Here is a 25,997-nt window from a genome sequence, read left to right as displayed (position 1 = left end):
TGCCCCGTCCCTGACCTGTTCCTCTCTGTCGTGCCCATCCTTGGGAACGTGCACCTGCATCTCTAGCTGACCAGGCCAGGAACTTAGGACCCGGCCTTGGGCCCTGTTTTGTCTCCTCCCCGACCACGGGACCCATCGGGAGGTCTCTGTGCTGATCTCCGAAACACCCCCAAATCTGTCCCCATCCCACCGTCTCCCCGGGCAGCTGCTCTCTCTTGGACAGTGGAGATCCTTCCTCCTTGGTCTCCTTGTCACTCCCCCCCACCCAGGTCCCAGAACCCCAGAGGCTCCCATCTCACCTGGGATAAAATCCACCTGCCTTCCCATGGCCCGAAGCCCCTTGTGACCCCTGCCCACTGTCAGATGACGCGGCTTCCCTCCCTCTATCCTGGCTGGGCCCAGCTGCACCTGCCGGCTCTCCTTCCCTCCCATGCCCCAGGCCGGCTCCTGCGCCAGGGACACTGTCCCCCAGGGCGTCCCACAGCTCGCTGTCCCATTTCCGCTAGGCTGCACGCCTCGGGCTCTCTGGGATAGAGGACTCTGGTGTCCCTCTGCGAGCCCCCGCTGGTCACCTGGATTAGTCACTTCCTCCCCCGCTGCCTGCTTCCTGCCATGGGTGGGCCCCCAGTGCCTACACCAGACCCTGGGGCCGGGAAGGTGCTCGAACGTACCTGCTGGGTGACTGACTCAGGGCCCTGTGGGTAGCCCCAAGCCAGTGAGGCACCACGGGCACCGTGTCGGGGCTCCACAGGCTGGTCGGACCCCAGGCTCCCCTCACTGGCAGAGAAGACCACCGAGGGGCCGCCCACCTCTGTCCCCTCCACTCCCCGGGAGCGACCCATCTCCCTGGCCAGCCTTCCTCCTGCCATCAGCCCCACCCCTGCTTCTGCATGCACCCCTCCCGCCCCCTGGCTCCCCAGCAGGTGCCACTCCAGCCGCGGACATGAGCCCCTCACAGTCCCCCCAGCAGCCCTGCGAGGGGGGCCGGCTCACCCCCGCCTCCTGACGGCGGAGCTGGGCAGATGACCGGCCGTAGACGTTTTAAGTGAGTCACAGTTCTGACTTCCTCAGAGGAAAGTCCCCTAGGAACAGAGGAGCTCGGCCTGCCCCCCACCATTGCTCCGAGGGACCCCAGATCTAGCTGGTGCTTGGCCTAGGCCGGCAGGGACTCCGAGCCCCGAAAACCCACGGGTGGTGGAGAAGGGGAGGGCTTCTTTCTCTCTCTCCCTCTGTACCCATCCCCTCCTCATTCTCTTTCTCTCGAATGAGTAAAATCTTCAAAAAGGAAAAAAAAACACCTATCAAGCCATGAAAAGACACAGGGGAACCTTAAATGCAAATTGCTCGGTGACAGAAACCCATCTGAAAAGGCTTCATACGGGGCTTTGGTTTTAACTACTGACATTCTGGAAAAGCCACACTTTACGGGATGGTAAAAAGATCAGTGGTTGCTAGGGATTGGGGGGCGGCCGGGATGAACAGGTGCAGCCCGGAGGAGTTCTAGGGCAGTGAAGCTACTCTGTTATGCTGTGATGGTCGGTGCTGGTCGTTATACGTTTGTCGAGACCCCTAGAACGTCCACCACCACGAGGGAACCCTGATGTCAACTGCGGACTTTAGTTCTCAGGAGAGCTCAGCCAATTCTCTTCATCTCCTGAGCAGGCTGGGGAGAGTCTTTGGTTGGGGGTAGGGGAACAGGGGTGGGGGAATCCCAGGCAGGTTGGATTTAAAAAGTAGGATTCAGGGAACATTTGGATCCTGAAGGCTGAGCCCCCTTCCCAGCTGGCTGCTTCTAGAACTCTGGCTGCCAAGCCCGTGCCCCCCTCAGTGGCGAACACAAGAGGCTTTGCGGGGGACGGTGGCTGGTCCTCTGGGAAGCTAGGGAAGGTCACACATTAAATTTGAAGGAAATGCCCATGAATATATGAACATGACTCTTCGGGGCACAAAAAAGCTCTGGGAAATGAAGAAAATCCGATGACCCACGTTAAGAAACCACGAAGTCTGAGAAGAATTTAAGGAAATCCCCCAGAAAGTAGAACGAAAAGACAGATGGAAACAAACCTCCCAGAGAGCCCGTCCAGCGCCTCCAACATCTAAACGCAGCGGTTCTGGAGAGAGAAAACAGGAAAAGGAGGATGGAAGTCAAGTATTTCTTGGTCGGAAGGGCCCAGGGGAGCCCAGGGCTAGAGGCCCCCACCTTGGACCTCCCTGAGTATCTGGGCAACCCCGGGTGCAGAGAGCGAGCCCTGTGGGTTTCTGGGGCGGGCAAACGGGCTCACCGGAAGGACCGGGACTCCGTTGGACTTGAAATGTCTTAACAGTCCTGCGAGGTGGGAGCCTTCCAAATCCCGAGGGAAGGGACCCAGCCGTCCTCACTCCGGAGTGAGGGAAGCGAGTGTTCACGCAGTGACTTACACGTGGATGTTTCCAACAATGTGGTTCACACGAACCAAAAAGTGGGAACTTCCCAAATGTCCAAGAGTGGGCGAACGGGCAAACAAAATCTGATGTGATCCATACACTGCAGTTTTATTTGGCCGTAGGTAGGAATGATGCTGATGAGTGATCCTGATGGTGGTAGACATGGGGGAACCTTGCAAACGCTATGCCAGATGGACAAAGACTAGACGCTAAGCGTCACCGACTGGTGATTCCATTGGTAGGAAACTATCCTGGGGGTGGGGTTTCCTTTTGGGAGGGATGAAACTGTCCCGGGGTCCCAGAGCAGTGATGGTTGCAAACGAAAAGCCACGGAATTGGACACTTTAAACAGGTTAAAATGGTGAATTTTGATGTTCGTGGCATTTTCACCTCGATTAGCAAAAGGGAGGCTAGAGTAAAAAATGATGTCCAAATTTGCAGAGGCTCCAAGAGTTTATTTCTTTGGGCACCTTTTCTTAAAAATAAGGAAGTAAACTGGAGCGCCTGGGTGGCTCAGTGGGTTAAAGCCTCGGGTCATGATCTCAGGGTCCTGGGATCGAGTCCCGCATCTGGCTCTCCACTCAGCAGGGAGCCTGCTTCCCTTCCTCTCTCTCTGCCTGCCTCTCTTCCTACCTGTGATCTCTGTCAAATAAATAAATAAATAAATAAATAAATAAATAAATAAATAAATAAATAAATAAATAAATAAATAAATAAATAAATAAAATCTTTAAAAAAAAAAATAAGGAAGTAAACCAAGAAAAATGGAAGACCTAGGATCCAGGCAAGATGGGGTCCAGCCCAGGAGAGAGGCAAAGGGACTCCTCAGGGTGATGGTGACGGTAGCCACGAGGCTGGTGGCCTCCCAGTGGGTCATGTGGCTGAGGTCACGTCTTCTTCAGAAGGAACTGGATGGGATCCCCCAGGCCTTTCCTAACTGAGAAACTTTGGGATGGAACGAGTCTTGTCTGTAAAGGCCAGGCAGACGAATGATTGTAAGGGACAGTTGTTACCTGGAGGGAAAAGTTTGTGCCAGAAGGGAAAAGCGCTGCAGCCTCCCGTACTTCTCCGTGAGCAGCGAGTCGTAGCCTCTAGAACTGTAAACCTGGAATTTGACCAAAATTGAGACACCACTGCCTGGGAGAGGGGACAGAGCCGGGACGTGTGTGTGTACATGCGAGCGGGGGAGCTGACGCCTCCCCTTGATGGGAAGTCAAAGTGGGGGGTCACCAAAATTGAGAAATCGAGAAATAGCGCTGTACGTGTTAGGAATAAGGAGGTCAGTGCCAAAATATTCAGCTTAGAGAGTTGCCGTGTTTGCTTGTGGAGTGAGGTTGAGAAACTTCTAGGGCCTTTTTTTTTTTTTTTTTTTTTTTAAGATTTATCTATTTTTGCGAGAGAGCTCGCACACAATCTGGGGGGAGGAGCAGAGGGAGAAGCAGACTTCTTGTTGAACAGGGAGCCCGACGCGGGGCTTGATCCCAGAACCCCGGGATCATGACCTGAGCTGAAGACAGATGCTTGACCCACTGAGCCACCCATGCGCCCCGCAAATCGACCTTAACCGCTCTTAAATGTACCGTTCTGTAGTGTTAAGTGCATTCACGTCGCTGTGCACCCGACCCACAGGCTTTCTTCCTCTTGTAAAACAAACTCAGTTCCATTAAACAGCTCCTGATTTCCCTGTCTCCCCACCCGCTGGCAACCACCATCGAACAATGTTTAAGGATAATGTTTGTTGACACTCTAGTATGGGGCAGACATAAGTATTTCATCCTCGGGGAGAAAAATAAAATGAATGCTTTTTACAGATGACGATGCTGAAGCTCAGAGAGGTCAGGTAACTTGCCCAGGCTCACACAGCTTGTACGCGGCAGAGAGTTTCAGTGCAGGTCTGTCTGTCTGTCTCCAAAGTTCTTGCATGGGACAGCCCCGGGAAGCCCCGGTGATAGCTGTGATCCCTCCCCGCTGCCCTTGGGCCTCTTCTCCTCTCACCCCTACCTTCCCTGTCCCCTGCACACGGGAAGGGAAGGATGGGATGAGCACCTGGGTGCCCACGCCGGCTCTGCTTGGGCTCAGTGCACCCTCCAGATTGGAGTCTGTCTGTATGCCAACAGGTTGGCGGTACGAAGACTGGCGTGGTGCGGTACGTGGGGGAGACAGACTTTGCCAAGGGCGAGTGGTGTGGCGTGGAGCTGGATGAGCCCCTTGGGAAGAACGATGGGGCGGTGGCGGGCACCAGGTATGGTAGACTTCCCCCGGGGTGCCTGGGAGGGGCTCCTCTTTCCCTGGGATGGGAGTGGGGGCTGGGGCATCTGAAGAAGCCGGTATCGGGGCTCACAGTAGCTGAGCCAGGCACCATGGGAGAGGTGCTGCCACCTTCCTTCTGGCTGAGGAATAGCATCCCCATTTTACAGATGAGAAAACAAAGGCCAGAGAGGTCATTGCTCGAGGTCATTGCTCAAGGTCACACAGAGTCATGGACAAGTGCTAGGAGAGTTGTGGGTTCTGTGTTCGCTCTTGAATGCCACGTGTGGCTAGGTGGGGCCAGAGCCGAGGAAGCAAGAGGGAGTGCTGACAAGGGAAACAATCTGACACTGTCCTAGGCCTACAGCCCCAGGTGGGGTCATAGCTGCGCTCCAGGGCTCACACCCTCTCTGATTAGAGGGAACTGGCTGCCTAGAGGCTAGGGCCGGGGGGGGGGGGTGTGAGGTTCTGGGTGAGCAGACTGGCAGGGGCATGGGGCTAAGGCCCAGCAGCCCCACTGTGCCCTGGCTGTCCTGAGGCTGGCTTGTGCCGACTCTGAAAAGGAGCGGTTACTGGGGTTCAGGTCAAGCTCTGGGGGAACAGCCCTCCTTCACCCAGCTCTTGCAGGAAAGGAGGCTTTTTTTGAGGAAGGTCTTCTGGGTCCGGGGGGGCGGTCCTAGTAAAGACCCACCTGTAGGAAGAGGCTGGATGGGGAGGCACTTTCTAGGTGAGGCAGGAACTGGGCAGGTCCGGCTCCCCGGCCCCTGGTGGAATCCCTGCCCTGAGAGGTTTTGAGAGAAGATAGGCCAGCGTTCCCCTGACAGCACTGTGCCTTCCTGTTGGCAAGCTGGGTGTTTCTCTCAACTCACTCTTGCCTTCGGAATTCGGGGGCCGGGGGGCAGCAGCCCCCCACCTCCAAGGTGTCCCCCTTAGGTTTTGGTTGCTGCACACTGGGAGCTCCACGAGCAAGGGGTCAGTGGGGTTCCTTGGGTCTGGGTTGACCCAGGGGCCGTCATGAGAGTGGGGGCTGCAGATAGGGCTGGAGAGGGCTTCTGAATGGTGTGTGGGAGCCAAGCCCAGAAGACTGGGGAGTCCGATGCTGGCATTACCATTTAACCAGCTGTGTGACCATAAGCAAGTTCCTTAACCTCTCTTAGCCTATATCTCCTCATCTGTGAAACATGGATGAGAGTAGAGTGGTTGGGGGTTAGGAATGGGCACTCACCTGGGACGGGCATGGAGTGGGTACTCGGATAATCGTTATTCCCCCAGACCCCTCCCACATATGCCCAGTGGCTCTTTATGGCTACAGAGAATCTCCAGCCCTATTCCCCTCTGTTCCCTTTCTGGGAGTCCCCTGTATTGGTCATGGGGTGAGGGTGTTGGGCCCTGAAGGATAAGTGTCTCTGCTGGGGGATACTAGGCTCTGGGCCATGGGGCCGTGACCGCAGTGTGAGTCTCTCCTGCTTCCCCCAGGTACTTCCAGTGCCCACCCAAGTTTGGTCTCTTCGCACCCATCCACAAGGTCATCCGCATCGGCTTCCCATCCACCAGCCCGGCCAAGGCCAAGAAGACCAAGCGCATGGCCATGGGCGTCTCGGCGCTGACCCACAGCCCCAGCAGTTCCTCCATCAGCTCTGTCAGCTCCGTGGCTTCCTCCGTGGGGGGCCGGCCCAGCCGCAGTGGACTGGTGAGGGGGGAGTGGGGAAGGGGTATCCTGGTGTGTGTGTGGGGGCGAGAGGGTAGGGACAGAAGGATCCGGGTGTCCCATTCTCCCCTGACTTGCTGTGTTCCACGTATCCCAATGTGGGGTTTTGGAACAAAGGTGAAAGCTTAGTGATCCCTAGCAGGCTCAGGCAGTGGAGTATGTGACTCTTGATCTCAGGGTCGTGAGCTCAATCCCCACATTGGACATAGAGCCTACTTAAGAAAGGGAAAAAAAAGAGATGAAAATTGAAGTCTTTTAATAGGAAAGATTGATCCATTTATGTTTATTGTTACTGTTACATTATGGATTTGTCAGCAGCCTTACCCCTTTCCTGGGAGTTAAGGAGGGTCATACACATACAGGACAGGTAGTATGGATGGGGGGGCAGGTCGAGGGCAGGGAATTCCAGGTTGCCACAGGCACCCTGGGTGAGGGGAGAAGGCAATGCTGCCCTGCTGGGGGCAGAGAGCTTTCTGGGCAATCCGAATCTAGGTGGGGAGTCTAGGATGTGTGCAGAGAAAGTGGCCCAGGTGAGGCAGAAACCCGGTACTGTGACTGTCAGGGGTCAGTCGGGCTCTACTGAGAGCCGGGAGCTCCCAGCATCTCAAACATCATGATTCCCCCTACGTAGAGTGCCTAGGGTACTGGCAGGAGGAGCTGGCGCCCAGGAGGCAAGGCGCTCAAGCTGTTGTCTGGAAGTTGCTCCAGACCCCTCAGTCCCGCCTGCACTCGCGCCTTCCCACAGCTCACAGAGACCTCCTCACGCTACGCCCGCAAGATATCGGGCACCACTGCCTTGCAAGAGGCATTAAAGGAGAAGCAGCAGCACATCGAGCAGCTGCTGGCTGAGCGGGACCTGGAGCGGGCCGAGGTGGCCAAGGCCACAAGCCACATCTGCGAAGTGGAGAAGGAGATCGCCCTGCTCAAGGCGCAGCACGAACAGGTGGCTGGGCCGGTGGGGTCGTGAGGGGTGGGCACCCCCGGGTCAGCCTTGCGGGCACCCTCACACAGAGTCTCTTAAGACCCCTCCTCCTCCCCACTGACGGTCCGGAGCCTGGCTCTAGCGGGCTTTTTCCTACTTAACTAGAGTGGGAGCACTTTCTAGGTCATGGAAAATTCTTCCTGTTTACGCGGCTGCGTGGCCATCTATCGCGGGCTGTGTCCTTAACCGCGCAGCCAGTCCCCTGTGGTGGCTCAAGTTATTTCCAATTACTCACGTCGTCTAAATATACTCAGGTACACATTTTTTGGTCTGCCCCTGTCCACGTTCCAGATCATGCTTTCGGGTAGATCTGTGTGTTGGGTTCAGGGTAGGGAGTCCTCTCCCGTCGACTTGGGTCTGCTGCTGTCACCTGCCTTCTCTTCCCTTATGGAGGTGTTTGTCTCCTGTGTGACAGATCCCTCCTGGGTCCCCATCCCCACTGGGAGTCTGGCTCAGCCCGCCCTCAAATGTGGTGATGAAGGCCAGGCTTTCGTGTGTGCTGGGACAGAGGCCTTCCCAACACAGCGGGTCTTAGTACCTTAGTGGTTGAGGGAACGTGGCAGGCACTGGAGTGCCGGGTACTGGGGACAGGTGGACCTGAGGTTCCCACCGGGTGAGTCTGGCCTCTGCCGTTCCTGGCGCTCAGCTGGGCTGTCCTCCCTTAACAGCAAGGCCCATGGGCTGTGCCCCTCCAGCAGGGCAGCCAGAGTGGCAGGCCCGGGTCCTTGCTCACATCCCTGCCCCCACCCGGACCCCGGGCCCAGGAGGGGGCTGACGTCGCGCTGGCCCTTGCTCGGGGCCCAGTATGTTACAGAAACAGAGGAGAAGCTGCAGCGGGCCCGGCTGCTAGTGGAGAGCGTGCGGAAGGAGAAGGTGGACCTGTCCAACCAGCTGGAGGAGGAGAGGAGGTATGGGGCACCCCTGCCCCGGGCTGGGGGGTGTCTGAGCTCTGCAGGCCAGCCCCTCGTCCGCTAAGTGGGGTGATGGTCCCCATCTCTGCAGGCTCGAGGGGTCACCACATCCGTCCGCTGCTCTCCTTCCTGACCGGGAGGGCAGGGGGTTCGCTGCACCTGACCTACCGGCCGGGACAGCACATCCTGAGGGGAACACGCAGGGTGGGTGGGCCTCCCCCACGCCGGCTGCACCTGCAGAGCACCCCGCTGGGCTGGGTCAGGTCCCCGAGGCTCAGAGAAGCAGCTCCAAGAGGCCCCTTGAAGCACCTTGCTTCTCCGTGTCAGCCCGGGCTGAGGGCTCCCTGCGTTACCATGAGTCCCGGAGGCGGCTCTCGCCCCCATGTCACAGAGGAGGAAACGGAGGCTCAGAGCAGGCAGGGATTTGCCTGAGGCCACCGGTCTGCTGGTGAGGGCGCTGGTTCTTTCTCTCCTGCCCCAGCAGGCAGTGGGGACTGTGCTTCCCGCCCTGTGGGGCCTCTGGACTGACTTGGTCCTGGGTCAGAGCAGGACAGAGCTGACAGGGCTTCTCTTGGCCCAGGGTCCTCTCCCTGTCCCCTAGCTGACACCCAGATTTCTTTTCTTTTTTTTTTCTTTTAAGATTTTATATTTATTGGGGCGCCTGGGTGGCTCAGTGGGTTAATGCCTCTGCCTTCAGCTCGGGTCATGATCCCAGGGTCCTGGGATCGAGCCCCGCATCAGGCTCTCTGCTCAGCGGGGAACCTGCTTCCTCCTCTCTCTCTGCCTGCCTCTCTGCCTACTTGTGATCTCTCTCTCTGTCAAATAAATAAATAAAATCTTTAAAAAAAAAAGATTTTATATTTATTTATTTCAAAGAGAGACATTCATAGAGAGAGCTTGAGCAGAGGGGACGGAGAGAAGCAGACTCCCCACTGAGCAGGGAGCCCGATGGAGGACTGGATCCCAGGGCCCTGGGGTCATGACCTGAGCCGAAGGCACTCGCTTAACGACCGAGCCACCCAGACACCCCCGAAACCCAGATTCCCGGGGCTCCCTCCCCCTCCCCCATGCCTCAGGCAGCCCCCATGCTCAGCGCTGCCTCAGGGCTGTTCTGGCCTGTGAGCCATAGGCTGCTGTTACTGTCTGACTTGGAGAGCGAAGGGCTTATTTATATCTGCCTGAGACAGTTTTCGGGGCCCACACATCTGGTTCCCATGGTGACACGCCGGAGGCCGACAAACAGAAAACCCCAAGCTGTCCTGGGGGTTGTGTTCACCGAGGGCCTGGGTGCAGGCCCCTGGGCTTGCTGGGTGACCTTGGGCAGGTCTTCCCCATCTGCGTGCTGGGAGCTGTCAGGAGGCCCCAGGACGGGCAGCTCCATGCGCCATTATGTGCTCGCATCTCCCATGTGCTGTCTTGGTACATGGGTGGGTGACTGTGGGAGGCAGGGCAGTGGGGGCCCTTGTTAGGGAGCAGCTCCATGGCTCCGGGCCCCGATTTTGTGGGGAAGGGATGCGAGAGTGGTCAGCAGGGGAAGAAGCCCACACTCCCTCCCTCCCCGAGGACAGCAGCAGGACCGCCCATCCTCTCTCATCCCACAGCCACCCTAGGTGGGAAGGATGTTGCCTGACTTGCCCCCATTTTAGAGAATCCTGTGGTCTCAGAGTGGAGCACGGGGCTGGACACTGGGAGGGCTAGAGGTTTCCAGGAGGCTCTGCCCCAGTCACCATGACTCTGGGATGGTGCCTTCTCGGGGCCTGAGCACTGGCTCCCGCCTCACCCCTCCCTGCCCTCATTGAGGTGCGGCCCCCTGTCTCCTCCGCAGGAAGGTGGAGGACTTGCAGTTCCGGGTGGAGGAGGAATCCATCACCAAAGGAGACCTGGAGGTAACGCCCCGCCCCACCCCTGCCCTACCTCCACTCCCCACTGCCCCGGCCCAGCCCTTGCCAGGCACACGGTCCTGAGGACCAGGCAGCAGCTCTGGCCTCCCCAGGAGGGGGCTGGGGACATTTCAAGGGGGAAATCCAGAAGAGGCCCCTGGGAGGATGGGGAGGGGCAGGTCATGAGAGACTCCGGTGTTGGGGGGCGGGGAGTGGCTCAGCTCCAGGAGCCCCGGGGGCGGAGGGCAGGCCTTCTTTTGTTTGGCTGCCCGGTGGGGTGGACTAGGGTAGCCTTAGGACATGGTGGCTGGACTCCCCTGTCCCTTCTTTGTTGGACAGTCGCCCTAGAGGTGTCCCGTGGGTCCTTTATTTATCTTGGACTCCAGGTGACGTTTGGGCTGGAAGTAGCTTGTTGTTGGGTCTCAGGGCTTAGGGGTAGCTCAGCAGCCCCAGAAAATCAAAGGGACTCACCCGATCAGGGAGCGAGGCTGCAGCCCTGGGGTCAGGACCTGCGACTCCTGCCTCCCGAGCTCCGCCGTGAGGAGGACCACTTAGGGCGCCTGGACAGGTGGTCTGGGCAAAGGTGAGCCTTTCAGCCCCTGCTCACCCCACCCGCTCTGAGCCTATCAGTCAATGAACGCCCCCCACCACCCAGCCCTCCACCACATCACACAGACCTCAGGGCTCACGCGGCCAATCCTGGGTGCGCAGGAATGCCTTGCTGCTGTGGTCCTCCCAGCTCCCTGGGAGGTGACAGGGATGAGGGGGGGCTCCTGGAGCCATCAGATGGGGCAGGGGACAGTGAGTTCAGTCCTCCACACACTGGCCTGGCCCTAACTGGCCCTGGGCAGTCCCTTCCCTTCCCAGGCCTCCCTTTTCTCATCTGCACAATGAGGAGGTTGAACTAGGTGGTGATTCTCAGACTTGAATTCATCACCTAGAGGGCGTGTTCAGACACAGTGCTGGACCCAGCCTCCCTATTCGATGGGTCTGGGATCTGAGAACTGGCATTTCTAGCAAGTTCCCAGGTGATGCCAGTCTAGGGACCATACTTGGGGGAATCACTGCACTCGATCTTTTTTTAAAAATTTTTTTAAAGATTTTATTTTTAAGGAATCTCTACACCCAAGTTGGGGTTCGAACTCACAACCCTGAGATTAAGAGTTGCGGGCTCCACTGACTGAGCCAGCCTGGCGCCCCTATACCAGATCATTTCTGAGCTCAAACTGGACACTATAGTTTCTGATTTTGTAAAAGAGCTGCCTTAAGGGCCCGTGACTTTGCTGCCCAGCAGAATTATGCCTGTGCTTGTCCTGTCCCTGGGTGACCCTGGCTGGGGGAGGGGTGTGTGTGAACGGGGTAGGGTTCCTGGCGGCTGCCCCTAATGGAGCAGATTTTGCCGCTTAGCTTTAAGGATGGATATCGGGGTATAATCCCAATGTAGGACCCCAGCCCAGCGTTACGACATTGTCTTGTAGGTTCCCTCTCAGCCAAGGGGGCGGGTTGTGTGGTTGCATGTGGTTGGCCCTCCTGCCAGGCGGCTGCCCTCTTTGCAGGAGTTGGGGTGGGCTTCTGGAAAAAGCACCCGTGCTTGCAAGGGACGGAGACCCCTCCTGCGCACGTCACTCGAGGGGGGTTACTGAAAGGCTACAGGGAACTGTCACCGGCAGTTCAAGGACCCAACGCGAGAAATGGCATCAGGAGCCAAGTCCCTTCTTTGCTCAGAGGTTTCCTTCTGCTCCTGACTTGTGGTCAGTCTCCTCGTCTGTCTGTCTCTCCCTTTCTTCTCTAGCCTGTTGTATCTCCTGGGCTCTAGGCCGGTTTGCTCCCTCTTCCTGCCCGCCTTCTGCAGCCTCCTGGCCCCGCCCACTGCAGCCTCCTGGCCCCGCCCACCTGCCAGCCTCCGGCCCCGCCCACCCACCGCCTCCTGGCCCTGCCCAGGGTCCAGCACCCTCCTCCCACCAGCACGTGCCTCTGTCCTCTGGTCCTAGGCTAGACAATGAGCTGGCGGGCTTTGGATCCGGTGTCCATCCCGGCGCCTTTCAGCCCTAACTGGGAACGGCTGGGAGAGACCCTGACAGACAGCGACAGACAGCCAGTCGGGGGGCACCGGGGTCCCCTTGCTGCTGTTTTCCTTGTGACCACATTCATGACGACCAGAACGCAAATGGTCCCAAAGTTCTGCTCACACCCACCCATCTCGGGAGTCAAAAATAAAACCCAGCGCATTCCTGTGAGTTCCTGGTCTCCCACCAGCTGTCACCCCAATCTCAATGCTTGTCCTCCTCCTGGCCTCACTCCCTGGTTCTCACCTCTTAGCCTCCTTCCAGATCTCTAAATGTCGGCCTGTCCCAGGGCCCCTTTGTCCCTCGACCTACACTGTCCCTGAGAGCGTCAGTCTGTGTCATTCAGCGTCCTCTGTGAGCTCACGATTCCCTCGTTCCCCCTGCACGCACACCGGCCTGCCTACCGGACGTCTCCCCCAGGAGGAGGGAGGATGGTGCCAGCAGCAGCCTCCAGGGGCTGCCGTAACAAATGACCACAATTCGGTGGCTTAAAACAATGCAAACTTCCTCTCTCGCTGTTCTGGAAGCCAGAGATCTGAAATCCGGGGGTCGGCAGGCTTCCTTCCTCTGTCAGGCTTGAGGGAGAGCCTGTTCCATGCCTGTCTCCCAGCTTCGGTAAGGCTGCTGGCAAACCCTTGGCATCCCTCGGCTTGCAACTCAGTCACTGATTCTGTCGTCATGCGGCCGTTGTGCCTGTGTGTTCCTGTGTCTCTGACTTGCCTTCAAATAAGGACAGCGGTCACTGGGGTTGGGGTCTGCCTTCATCCGGCATGACTTCATCTGAACGAGTCACACGTGCCGAGACCCTTCTTCCAGAACAGAGTCCTATTCGGAGGCTGCAGGTAAAGGTGAGGTTTTGGGAGGACACTATTCAACCCAGAGCATTTGTTCCTGTCGTCGCCCCCCGCACCGCCCAATCCCACAGATGGTTGCTTAGCTGACTCATCTTGAATCTTTCCGTCATCCCTCTGTCAGAAATCCTGACCTTGACCTTGCCTCTGACCTTCTCTGCCTCCCCATGGGTCGCCTTCCTGGGCCAGGCAGGCCCCCAGCACCTTGCCTCAGACAACCACACCAGCCTCTACTTGGCACCTCCCGTGTTTCTCTGCTACCCACTGTCCTCACCGAAGCTTTGCAAGTTTTAACGCTGGGAGGTTTGGAGGCTACACATAAATAGGGAAGAAGGGCAAGGAGCCTGCATCACTGGTGGGTCAGCGGGCTCAGTGACTGTCAGCTCATGGCCGATCTTCTTCCAGTCCCCACCCCCCAAACCGGCCCCCTCTCAGTATTACAGTAAAGCAAATCGACCAGATCTCTTAAGAAGGTTAACCAGCTCCTGCCGCTGCTGTGCTCACACCTCTGACACCACGAGCCCAGGTAAAGGGCCCAGAGGAGCCCCTTGGGGACCCAGCCCGTGTCCCTGGGCTGCAGGCACGTGGGGGTTCTCTGTTCCTGGAAGCTCCAAGCTCTGTCTGCCTCTGAGCTACTCTGTGTGCTGATTCCTGCTTCTCCTTCGGGCCTCACCTCCCACGGTCTCTCTCGGAGACGCCCCCTCTGCCTCTTCGGTAGTACATCTGTCCGCCGCGCCCCCCACCCTGAGCCCCGTTCCCAGCCGCACCCACAACCTGAAATCATCTGTCATTTCTGTCCTTCCCCGCAGTGTATGCCCCTGGGGGGCAGGGACCCTGTCTGTCTCATGCACCTTTAAGTCCCCACGACTGGAACAGGCAAGGAGCCCTGGGAAGGTGGGAATCCCAGGTCGCGGGCTGGGGCCAGGCTTTCTGGTTCTTGAGTGGATGTCTGCCACGATGCACCGTGGAAATGTGCGTGCCTCTCCCCGCTGCCGCCCCAGTGGGGACTCGACCTTCTCAGGGTTCGGTGGTTGTTGATTAATCAATCATCCAGGGCTTAAAACGTGTTACGATTTTGTTAATTAAATAGCACCTGTTGGGTCAGTCAGTCACTTGCCTGGGAGGACCCATGGGAGCAGAGAGGGCCAGGCTCGTGAACTCAGAATCCGCTCCCTGTCGATTTGTGCACTGTGAGGACTAAAGAGAGGTCAAGAGCGGTGACACATGCCCCTGACCTTCAGGGGCCCCTAGTGCAGGTGGGGCATCTCCTCCCCCATTAACGATCCCAGCCCTCAGTTACCTGAGAGGTATCTCGGGACAGTGGCTCTGTGCTTCACAGGGGTGCGGACCCTGTGTCTGCAGGGAGAGGCTACGCTGCAGGTGTGGGGTGTAGGGAGGGCTTGGCCGAGCTCCTGGATTTGAGTTGTGGCAGGGAAATGGGGGTCCCTTGCTCCAGGAGCCCCCTTTGATGGTCCGTATTGCCCCTGGAAGTCTGTGGCTCCCCACCCCAACACCGTCCCCACTATGGAACTCGGCCGGTTCCAGGCAGAGGCACCAGTCTTGGCACCGGGGGTGTCTGAGTTCCCGACCTGGAGCTGCCCCCAGTTGCTGTGTGATTCCCGATCCCGGCCAAGGCTTCGTCTGTCTGGAGTAGCCACTCCCACTTGGGAGCTGGGGAGACGGCCGAGACACCCTCCCCGCGGGGGTTGGGTCCTATAGTTAGCACTCGAGACAGAAGTGGCGTCCGCCCTCACTCACGCTGCCTCCAGCACCTCAACCGTGGGCACAGCTGATGAATAGCAGCTCCAGGGAGCTTGAGAAGCAGGAGCATGGTGGCCCCACTCCTCACACCCTGGGCAGTGCCCCTGGAGCTGATGGAAAGCCAGATTGCCCCCCGCCTCCAAAATGTAGCTTGAGAGGCTCTTCTCCATCCTTCAGCTTTCTGTGGTTGAATTTATCTTAGTTAAGCCCTTGAAGCGAGTCCGCTGGGTCCTCCTGTGCCCCTGTGGAGACCCCAGCCTACAAACCAGGAGGCTAGAAGTTTGGGATGGGGCTGATGCGGGGCAGCAGGGGGTGTCCTTTTGGGAGCACCGAGTGAAACTTGGGATTGTGAGGCTGGGGGCTTTTTCTTGTCTGTGGGACCACCAGTAATCATTTACAATTGGGCCCGCCTAGCATGGGTCCCGGCCAAGCTGTGGGGCCCACCCTCTAGGAGAGGAGGGTGGGGACGAGGGCCCTCCCCAGCCCCGGCCACCACCCAGGGGCTGACACTGAGACATCATTGTCAGCCTGTAATTTCCTGAAGAAGCCTGAGCCTGGCAGCTCGTTAGCACTGTGACGTGCCGCATTCTTGAGACACAGGGACAGAGAAGCTTTCCAGTTGTTCCTTTAGGAACATTCTCAGAAATCAGATGCTAGGCCAGACGACACAGGCGTCTCTAGCTGTGCAGGAACCACACGCGTGTTTCTTGGGTGGGTCTCTGCTGTCTGCATCACCCTTGCTGGTGACGGGCTACAGGGACAGTCAAGTCCTTGAGTCACCGGCTGCCTCTTCAGACTGGCCCCACAGGTTTGCTCTAAACGGCTTCTCCGGGGGCTGGAGACTGAGGAGGCCCCCTGGCTTCTCCCGGCGATGAACGAACGTGGTCTCCACATTGGCCCCGGGGGGCCTGGATCCGGCGCCCTTGGCCCCGGCCACCCTTGCAGATCTGTTCTGAGCAGATGCCCGGCTGGATGGCCCGAGAAAGTTGGGCTTTGTTAGCGTGGGAAGCCGGAACAGAGGCGTTCTTGTGCTTTGCGGAGACCAGGCCTTCCCCGCGGGGTAGGGGTATCTTGTAAAACCTTCCCTTTCGAATGGCTCTGTGCCTTCAGCTCAGGCCTGGGGGGCCGGGAGTCCTGGGTTCCTTTACTGATCCGTCCATCCCGGGGCCTGCAGCGTGTGGGATCCGGGCGGAAAACGGGCAGGCACCTGAATGGGGAGCAGGAGCAGGCGGGGGGCCCTCCCCAGAGCCGCCAAGGGGTGACAGGCGGGAGTCTGGTGCCCTGATACCACCCGCTCTGCGGTGGGGTGGCTTGGGGGGCAGGATTGCCACAGCCCCTTCCCTGCCTTTGAACAATCCGGGTGGCGAGGGGCAGCTGGCAAGCCCGGCCCGGCCCCTCCCCAGACCTCCTCTGTCCCCGAGCCACCTCCTGTCCTTGACCTGCTCTCCTGTCTTGTGCACGGAAGATGACGCCGCCTCTCTCTCTCTCTGTCTCTCTCTCTCTCTTCCTCCGGCTTCCTCTGCCCTGTACTCCTCTCCCCTGGGCCGCCTCCCCTCCCGCCCCGGGGCGGACCAGACCCAGACGCAGCTGGAGCACGCCCGCATTGGGGAGCTGGAGCAGAGTCTGCTGCTGGAGAAGGCGCAGGCCGAGCGGCTGCTCCGCGAATTAGCCGACAACAGGGTAACGCCGCCCCCGGCCCGCCGCCTCCGCCCCTCCTCGCCTCCTTCGGCTTCTCTGTTTTATTATTTTCTCCGTCTTTGGCTGCTCTCCTCATTGTGTTTCGCTTTTTGGCCCCTTCTAGGAGGGAAGTCAAGGGTTAGGGATGCTTCTATGCCGTTGCCACGTGACGCTTTTTGGGGAGGAGGGGGCCTTGGCTGTCCCAGCCCCTGCACCCAGCTCATGGTCCCACTGGCTGGGGGTGTTCTGCGAGGCCCTCCCCCTCCCTGCCTCCCCATGCATTGCCAACGCCAGGCTTTGTCAAGTTCAGAAATGGTGGTGGGCTCTTGGGAACGGTCTGCCCCTTATATATATATATATATATGGGCAGGTGCAAGGGAAACTTATCCACGCCTCCCTTCTCCCCTTCTCCCCAGGCTCGGGAGGTTGAGGAAGGCGGGAGGTCGGGGAGTGCAGATCCCGGCTTCTCTAGCCTAGCGGGTCTTAATTCTGATGGCGGGAGGGGCTCGCCTGGAGGACCTGGAGCTTTGGGGGTGTGGGAGTGTCCCTGAGGCATAAGACTCTGTATTAGATGCAGTGGTGGGGCCGTTGAGATACAGTAGACCCTCTGGTGGGGGGGGTACGTCTGGGCCCTGCTGGCCCCTCTGCAGCCCCCCCCAACCTGCCCCAGGGCCGGCCCCTGAGCAGGTGCACACATCCACACAGCTGGCCAGCCCAGCCCGGCTGCAGGTCTGGCCACGGAGCCAAACAGCCAGCTAGCGGAGACGGGTCAGACCATCTGAAAAGGGTGCGGGCCAGGGCGAGCCGCGGTCCGTTTCTGCAGGTCAGTCTCGGCACACAAGTGAGCGTGTGCGTGAGTGTGCATGTCTGGAGACACACGGGCGTCCCTTTGCACACACCGGCCGCGGTTAGGCGACCGTGTGTGCTTGTGCGGGATGCGCACGCGTGCGAGGAGGCTGCTTGCAGAAACCGACCCAGTCACCGGGGCAGGCTGGAACCCTCCACCCCGAGGCATCTTGATCTGGGGGTCACCCTGATTAGAAAGACAAAACTGGATTTACAGAACTAAAGGTCACCTTCAGAAACAACATTTTTTTTTTTTTTTCAGTTAGGAAGAGATTTAAAACTTGTAAATGTATCGTTTCCAAATACGACCTCGATTGTCGTGATCTAGGTGGGGTTGGAGGGGGTGGGGACAGGGATGAGCCTCTCATCTCAGTTATCCATGAGGAGGTGCGTCTGGGAGCACTAATTTTGTTCTCCCTTAGGCATTAAGCCCGACCTTTCCTGGGCCACCTGCTCCAGATGACCCTCCTAGTGAATCCGCCCATTCCGGCTGGGGACCCTCCCCGAGCCATTTAAGGCAACACCCCCTCCTCAGGAAAGCCAGAACCTTGAACAGGTGGTTTCTTTTAACCACCAATTTGTCCCGAGCAACCCAGGGCCGCAGGGACAATCTAGTCCCTGGGTCACCGGACTGCAGGCCAGGGGAGTCTCTCCAGAGGCTGTGGCCGGGAGTGGGGCAGGGGGTGCTCCCAGGGACAGGTGGCGCCCGAGTCGGGTGCTGGAGTCGGAGGGGGGGGCACCCTTCCCTTCCACAGAGCTCCCCCTCCCCGGCCTTGTCCCCCCGCCCCCCTGCCGCCCACTGACCTCCGCCTGCCTCTCTCCCGCCAGCTGACCACGGTGGCCGAGCAGTCGCGCGTGCTGCAGCTGGAGGAGGAGCTGAGCCTGCGGCGCGGCGAGATCGAGGAGCTGCAGCAGTGCCTGCGGCACTCGGGCCCGCCGCCGGCCGACCACCCTGAGGCGGCCGAGACGCTGCGGCTGCGGGAGCGGCTGCTGTCCGCCAGCCAGGAGCACCAGCGGGAGAGCGGCGCGCTGCGCGACAAGTACGAGAAGGCTCTGCGGGCCTACCAGGCGGAGGTGGAGAAGCTCCGGGCGGCCAACGAGAAGTACGCGCAGGAGGTGGCGGACCTCAAGGCCAAGGTGCAGCAGGCCACCAGCGAGAACATGGGCCTCATGGACAACTGGAAGTCCAAGCTGGACTCACTGGCCTCGGACCACCAGAAGTCCCTGGAGGACCTCAAGGCCACCCTGAACTCGGGCCCGGGCGCCCAGCAGAAGGAGATCGGGGAGCTGAAGGCGGTGATGGAGGGCATCAAGATGGAGCACCAGCTGCAGCTGGGCAACCTGCGGGCCAAGCACGACATCGAGACGGCTGTGCACGTCAAGGAGAAGGAGGGGCTGCGGCAGAAGCTGCAGGAGGCCCAGGAGGAGCTGGCCGGGCTGCGGCAGCACTGGCGGGCCCAGCTGGAGGTGCAGGCCGGCCAGCACCGGCTGGAGCTGCAGGAGGCCCAGGACCGGTGCCGCGACGCTGAGCTGCGGGTGCACGAGCTGGAGAAGCTGGACGCGGAGTATCGGGGCCAGGCGCAGGCCATCGAGTTCCTCAAGGAGCAGATCTCCCTGGCCGAGAAGAAGATGCTGGACCACGAGCTGCTGCAGCGGTCGGAAGCCCAGAGCAAGCAGGAGGCCGAGAGGCTGCGGGAGAGGCTTCTGGTGGCTGAAAACAGACTGCAGGCCGTCGAGTCCCTGTGCTCGTCCCAGCACAGCAACGTAGGCAGCTGCCTCTCGGGCCGGGATGGCTGGGGCGGGGGGACGGGGCCACGGGGGCCCCAGCGCTGGCGGACCCCTTCGTCCAGCCAGGCCCACCCGAGACCAGAGGAACCCCCCCCCATCCCTCCATTGGTAGGACAGGGTGACCGTGGGACCCAAGGTGGGCAGAGCTGACCTGGCTGGGCCTAGAGAGATGCGTACATCGGCCCAGGGCACAGGGTTCCTCCCCATCCCCAGGCCCCTGGTTCTCCCAGACATGTCCCACTCTGCGGGCTCCTGGATCTCCCCAAGGCACCAGCACCAGGAGCTCCTTGGTGCAGGGGTCGGGGGGCCCATTTCCCAACATAGGCACCAACCTAGGTGATCTAAGGGCGGCCCCCTTTGCCAGTCCTGCTGAGCCTGAACAACAGTCACGGCCAGAGTGTGGGGTCTCCAGAGTGGGCAGTGGGAGGCTGGAAGGGCATAGTTCCAGAGCGGCTGTTGCTACAGTATCCATTCTGGTCTGAATCTAGAAGTCCTCTAAACATCTAGTACATCTTCCTTCAGCTCAGCATGCTGGGGAGGCCCAGGCCTTGGGTGGTGTGGGCTGTGAGCATGCCCTCCAGGAAGGGCCTTTCGGGTAGCTCTGGCCACCAAACCTTGTGCCGGGACCTGTGTTGCCTTTTCTTACCTTAACCCTTGCAAGGTTAGCGTTGGCTCTGTCTCATAGATGAGCAAAGCAAGCCCGAGGCGGGGTTTCCTGCCCACCAGCGGTGGAGGTCAGGCCCAGCTCCGCTGCTGGAGGGCCGACTGAGGGTGCCCAGGATGACACGGGTCAGATCCCAGATGGGGGACAGCGAGTGGCGTGATCACTGCCTTTAAACAGGCCCTGGGCCTCCTTGGGCGTCCAAGTCTCCTTGGGCATTTACACTAGAGTAACTTCTAGCTGTAAGTGTTCAGGAGTTTCACAAATGGGTGCCTGTTTTGTAGAGGGACCTCTGCCTGTGTCCCCTTTGGAGGTCCATTGTGGCAGCCTTTCTGCCCCCTTCTCCTAGGGAGGGACCATTTTTAGCAAGCGTTTTCCCAGGATCCTGGGCAGAGGGGAAAGGAACAGCCCCCAGAGTCGCTTGTGTGCCCGAGGCCTGGTTGGCTGCTCAGAATAGGGAGAGTCCCTTACCAGAGGCGGTTTGGGACTGCTGTGGGGATGGCCCCCTTCCCCTCAGTCACAGACCTTAGGCCAAGGAGTGGGCAGTGACCTCAGGAAGGCCCATCTCTTGATTTTCACACACATGGAGCTTCAGTCTGGACCCACATGACTCCCAGATGCAGAGGTTTAAGTGTAGGGACAATTGGCTGAGACTTCAGAAGGGGGCTTGGGATGTATGAACAGAAGTATGAGGGGCGGGTTGATGGAGGTGACTGCCTGCTTGGCTCTCTGCTGCCCCTCAGTGTTAGACTGGCGAACTGCAGGTCCAGAGGACAGCCAGCTTGGGCAGAGTCTGGACACTTTTTCCGAGGAGCCGCGGGCATCCTGTTGACGTTTGCCATCAGGATTTGTTTTTCTTAATGGATCTTTTCTTCTTTGGCTTCTGGGTTTATTATTAAAAAGAAGTCTTGGAGGGAGAGGAAGTAGCTTTCCTTGAAGTCCCTCTGGGAGCTGCCCTGTGGCTGCTGATGCTTGTTTTATGGATGAGAAACCAAGCCGGGGATTTTGCCTCTGGATAATGATGAAAACAGATTTCCAGGACTGATCTCTGTGGGTGTCCCAGGGGAGGAGACATCTGTTTAACATAATAGACATTTGCAACAAAGGAAGGGGTGGGAAGCGTTCTCGGGGAAGCTGCACAAACAGCCTTGGGGAGCACTGAGAGCAGGAAGGGGGGTCCTCTGTTGTCAGGGGGCAGGATGGAGAACATCTGTGCTCCTTGCCCCCATATCAAGTCCCTGAGAACCAGCCTGTAGGGGGTGAGGGGTGCTGGCTCTGCTGGCGGCGGGGGGGGGGCGGGGGGGTCAAGGGGGGGGCTGAGTGACCCCCTTACCACGTTCTTCTTTCAGATGATTGAGTCCAATGACATTTCAGGGGAGAAGATCAGGATGAAGGAGACTATAGAGGGTGAGTGGCCATGGGGCTGGGTGGGACCCTGAGCTTTTGGGCTTATGAAGTGCCGGGCCTTGGGCTAAAACCCCTTGTTACTTGTTTGGTTTTAACTTTTTTTTTTTTTTTTTTTTTTTTAATATATAAACTTCCAGTGGGTCAAAGGGCAGCATCCGGAAAAGGGTACCCTGTCACCTGAGTTCTCTCCCTAAAGGCACCATGTTGGCCAACTTACGGTTCCTTTCTAGAGACGCTTCTGCACAAACACCTGGGTCGCCCAGCCACACCTCCCGTGCCGTTCCACCCCTTTCTCTTGTCCACTTTACAGTGCTTCCTGGAGACTGTTCCAGTCTCTTCCAGTCTCTTCCATGACGGAGAATAATCCTTTGCTTGGAGCCCTATCATGTGTTTGCCCAGTTTCCTACCTATGGATTGTGTGTTGTTTCCAGTCTTTGTCTATCACATTGCTTCAGTAAATTACCTTCTGCTGTTTGGGGCTCAAAACTTCAACTCCCACCAGCTGAGGGTGAAAGTATGTTTCCCCACAAGCTTCACCAGCAAAATATTTCATCACATTTTGTGGTCTTTGCCAGTCCGAGTGGTGAAAGATGTAACTTCAACTTGCCCTTTTCTTTCTTCATGTCCTGTGTTCTACTTGCATCTTTGGCTCATTTTTTCCTAGCAGGTTGTTGATCCTCTTGTTGATTTTTAGAAACGCTTTATATATGACATTGCAAACATTTTTTCCCCCATTTGTAGTTTGTCTTTTGATTTTTCTTATGGTCATGCATGCCATGCAGGTTTCTTTTAAAGATTTTATTTATTTATTTTAGTGAGAGAAAGAGAGGAGCAAGTGGAAGGGCAGAAGGGAAGGGAAGGGGACAAGCAGACTCTGTTCAGCAGGGAACCTGACGCAGGGCTCGATCTCATGACCCAGAGATCATGACCTGAACCAAAAATTAAAAGTCAGACAGTTAACTGACTGAGCCACCCAGACTTTATTTATGTTTTAGTCCCTCTGGATTAGTCCTTTCTGCTGTGCTCTTTCAAAATTGTAAATTCTTTTGGCTGATTTTTTTTTTTTAAGATGCAACATTAAGACATAAGTAACTGTTCTTTTTAAAAAAATATTTGATTTATTTATTTGACACAGAGAGAGATCACAAGTAGGCAGAGAGGCAGGCAGAGAGAGAAAGGGGGTAGCAGGCTCCCCACTGAGCAGAGAGCCCGATGCGGGGCTCGATCCCAGGACCCTGAGATCATGACCTGAGCTGAAGGCAGAGGCTTTAACCCACTGAGCCACCCAGGCGCCCATAACTAACTGTTCTAAAGTAAATAATTCGGGGGGCATTTAGTATGTTCAGTCAGTATTCTGTAACCGCGACCTCCATCTAGTTCCAAAACATGTTCATCTCCCCAGAAGGAAACCCCGTGCCCATGGTCAGTCCCTTCCCTGCCGGCTGCCCTCCCTGTAGCCGCTGACAGGCACCGGTCTGCTCTCTGTCTGTGGATTTGCCCATTCAGGCCGTCCAGTACAGATGGCATCACGCCATAGGTGGACGCCTGGCCACTTTTACTGAGCGCTCTATAAGCAAGGTTCACTTATGTAGCACGTGCCACCGCTCCGTTCCTGTTCATGCCCGAGTAATATGCCATCGTGTGCCCCCGTCTTATTCCTCCTCCAGCTGTTGATGAGGGCTGGTCTGTTTTTGCCTCCCGCTCTTGGGAGTGGTGCTGCTGTACACACGCACAAGGAGACGCATGCGAGTCCCTGTTCCCGTTTTCGGGGGTGTGCCCGTGTGTTCTGGGTCTTAACGCACTGAGGAAGGATTTGCTAGAACCTCTTGGCTGGTCTTGCTTATCTTCCAAGTGATTTCAGAATCGGCTAACGTAGTTCCGTAAGAGCGAAAATCTTGTTGGTATTTTTATGGGTATCCTACGTACATTTATTAACTTATGGGATGTGGATGTGTTTCTAGCACGTTCCGTAGATCGTCCTGTTGGGGACCATTCTGAGGCTCTCGAACACACTGCTGTGTGACACGGGCACCGTGACTGTCCCCATTTTTCACTCAGGGAAACAGACTCCCCAAGAGTTAAATGGCCTGAGACCGTGTGGTATTGGAGGCGGCTTTGGAGTAGGTCCCCCCGTGAGAGGGCTGGTGTGGGGAAGGATGTGGACCCTGGAGGCCAAGTGTGGCCTCGTTTTCAGGTTCCTGCGGGAGGGCCACGCCCTCACCCACTGCCCTTGCAACATTATGGCCCCTTGTCTCTCCTTTCTCCCCCAGGCCTGCAGGACAAGCTGAACAAGAGGGACAAAGAGGTGACAGCCTTGATGTCCCAGACCGAGATGCTCAGGGCCCAAGTAAGTGGTAAGTCTCCCTCCCGCAGGGCAGATGCGGGGGGCTCTCACGGGGGCCTCAAGCCAGTGGGGCGTGGACTGGGTTGGCTTCTGGGTCCGGGCGCCCTCTCCCACTCCGCCGTGAGAGGGCGACGTGGGCCAGTCCCCCTGCTCGGACTCCCACCTGAGCAGCAGAGAGTGGAAGAGTGTGGCCCCCACATCATCTCTGAGATGGCCAAGCGCCCCGCTGCCTTCTTCCCATAGAGCCAGGTCTGTGTTCTCTGTGTTCTGAAGTTACATCCGCTTTCTCTCTCCTCTTGACTTCTTTTTAAAAAATATTTATTTGGGAGAGAGCGTACAAGCAGGGGGAGCAGCCGAGGCAAAGGGAGAAGCAGGCTCCCCACTGATCGATGCAGGGCTCGATCCCAGGACCACAGGATCGTGACCTGAGCCGAACGCAGACACTTAACCGACTGAGCTGCTCGGGCGCCCCATCTGTCGTCTTGACTTTAATGTTGGTCGTGCACATAGAGTGCATGTGCCCCCGGCTCCTTTCTAGATGAAATATAGGCCTTCGGACTTGGGGGGCAGGGAGGATGCTGGCCACAGCAGGGAGCGAGACACAGGGGACACAAGGACAGAAGGGGAGCCTGGAGAGAGGCACAGGTCTGGAATTTGTGATTCTGAGAACTGGCCTTGCTTCTCGTCCTGGAATGCCAGTGGTGATGTCCGTGAGACGGCTGCCGTCCCGGGAAGTGGTCCCCACCCCCACTTCTGTCCAGTTCCCGTGACGCTCACGTGGCCTCATTGGCCCCCACAAAGCGGTTGACCTCAGACCTCTCCAAGGCTAAGGGGAGGATTTAGCCTTCCCTTGTCCAGGTCGCAGTGTCGATACCCAGGGCCTGTCTCGGGACGGGTGGCCTGCTTCTCCCCACAGCGAAGGGCCCGTGTGGCTGAACTTGGGGTTGTGGCCTGCTCTGTGTGGCTGTTCTCTCGGCCCCTTGCTAGCTCGCCAGGCCAAGAAAGACCCGCTCTGTGGAGTGCGTCACCCTGGTCCCCCATGAAAACCAGCTCCCTGCCCGGGACTTGGCTCCCCGACCCCCAGCGGAGACCGATTCTCATGGAGAGCTTGACCCTCTCTCTACTTTCCCTGCCGTCTGACCCTCAGCACTGGAGACAAAGTGCAAGTCGGGAGAGAAGAAGGTGGACGCCCTCCAGAAGGAGAAGCGGCGCTTGGAGGCAGAGCTGGAGGCCGTGTCCCGAAAGACGCACGACGCCTCGGGCCAGCTGGTCCTCATCAGCCAGGAGCTGCTCCGGAAGGAGCGGTGAGTCCACCGAGGGTGGTCCTGACCCTGACCCTGACCCCATTCCGCCGGACATTAGCCAGTCTTCTCCGGAGGCAGGGCAGGGGTGGGGCGGGTGAGACAGGTGCCTGGCATCAGGGGCGATCGCCATCCTCTGCTCCGATGAAACCTCAGAATCCTTCTCAACACAGATCTCCAAGCAGAGCCTGCAGGCAACACTGGTGGTTCCCAGACTTCTTGGTCTCTGGGATCCCTTTAAACTCTTAACAAGGACCGAGGATTCCCCAAAAGCTTTTGTTTATTTATTCTGTAATCACCATATTATCAATTAAAACAGAAGTTTACTAATCTTTCTAAATCCACTTAAAAATTATAACAAGCCAGTTGCATCACATGTAAATAATATGCTTTTGATAAAAAGTAACCGTTTTTCTGGGGCGCCTGGGTGGCCCAGTCATTGGGCGTCTGCCTTCGGCTCAGGTCGTGATCCCGGGGTGCTGGGTTTGAGCCCTGCGTCGGGCGCCCTGCACCCTCTCCCTTTCTCCCTGCTTTTGTTCTCTCTCTAGCTGTCTCTCTCTGCAAATAAATAAATAAAATCTTATAAATAAATAATTAATTTTTTAAAAAAGTGACCGTTTTCCAAAACAAAAATTATTTTAGGAAAAGAGTGGCATCGTGTTACATTTTTGCAAATTTTCTGGGTCTCGTAATTTGTAGAAGACCGCCCGATTCTCGTATCTTCCTCTGCTTTCCGTCTTTGCAGTTGTTATTTTGAAGTATGTTATGAAAATCTGACCTTACGTAGATAATGTAGTTGGAAAAGAGAGAGGAGTATTTTAATATCCTTTTCAGAGTATTATTAATATACCACTTAGGTGCGCCTGGCCAGCTCAGTCGGGAGAGCATGAGACTCTCAATCTCAGGATCGTGAGTTTGAGCCCCACGTTGGATGTGGAGGTTACTTAAAAATTAAGTCTTTAAAAAATAAAAAAATAAATAGAAAGTCTCACCACATGAGTTCTCTTGGATGAATGTTTTATTTAAACTTTTTAAAAGATTTTTATTTTTATATATTTTTTTAAAGATTTTATTTATTTATTTGAGAGAGAGAGAAGGCATGAGCAGGGAGAAGGAGCAGAGGCAGAGGGGGAAGCAGGTTCC

At 57.4% G+C, this 25,997-nt stretch overlaps 1 protein-coding gene and 1 long non-coding RNA gene across 5 annotated transcripts in view; one reads left to right on the top strand and one right to left on the bottom strand.

Moving 5' to 3' along the window:
• Positions 1–25,997, top strand: part of CLIP2 (CAP-Gly domain containing linker protein 2) — a 69,365-nt gene that overhangs the window by 36,922 nt on the left and 6,446 nt on the right. For 2 of the 4 annotated variants that reach the window (XM_047712816.1, XM_047712815.1), the window contains 10 exons: positions 4,542–4,666; positions 6,148–6,361; positions 7,125–7,322; positions 8,166–8,269; positions 10,098–10,158; positions 16,406–16,510; positions 18,182–19,117; positions 21,152–21,209; positions 23,480–23,563; positions 24,701–24,857. In XM_047712816.1, the coding sequence (XP_047568772.1) occupies positions 4,542–4,666; positions 6,148–6,361; positions 7,125–7,322; positions 8,166–8,269; positions 10,098–10,158; positions 16,406–16,510; positions 18,182–19,117; positions 21,152–21,209; positions 23,480–23,563; positions 24,701–24,857 (2,042 nt within the window). The remainder of the gene's footprint in view (positions 1–4,541; positions 4,667–6,147; positions 6,362–7,124; positions 7,323–8,165; positions 8,270–10,097; positions 10,159–16,405; positions 16,511–18,181; positions 19,118–21,151; positions 21,210–23,479; positions 23,564–24,700; positions 24,858–25,997) is intronic. The other 2 variants (XM_047712818.1, XM_047712817.1) reach the window with 2 other exon arrangements.
• Positions 5,813–25,360, bottom strand: LOC125090260 (uncharacterized). Its single transcript, XR_007124259.1, has 3 exons — positions 25,111–25,360; positions 7,478–7,480; positions 5,813–5,823 (listed from the first exon to the last, which is right to left on the bottom strand). It is a non-coding gene; the product is annotated as an uncharacterized LOC125090260 (long non-coding RNA).

This window comes from Lutra lutra, chromosome 18 (genome assembly GCF_902655055.1).
Source record: "Lutra lutra chromosome 18, mLutLut1.2, whole genome shotgun sequence".
Lineage (NCBI taxonomy): Eukaryota > Metazoa > Chordata > Mammalia > Carnivora > Mustelidae > Lutra > Lutra lutra.
The sequence above is the reverse complement of the archived record's forward strand: the minus strand, read 5'-3'. Positions and strand labels throughout refer to the sequence as shown.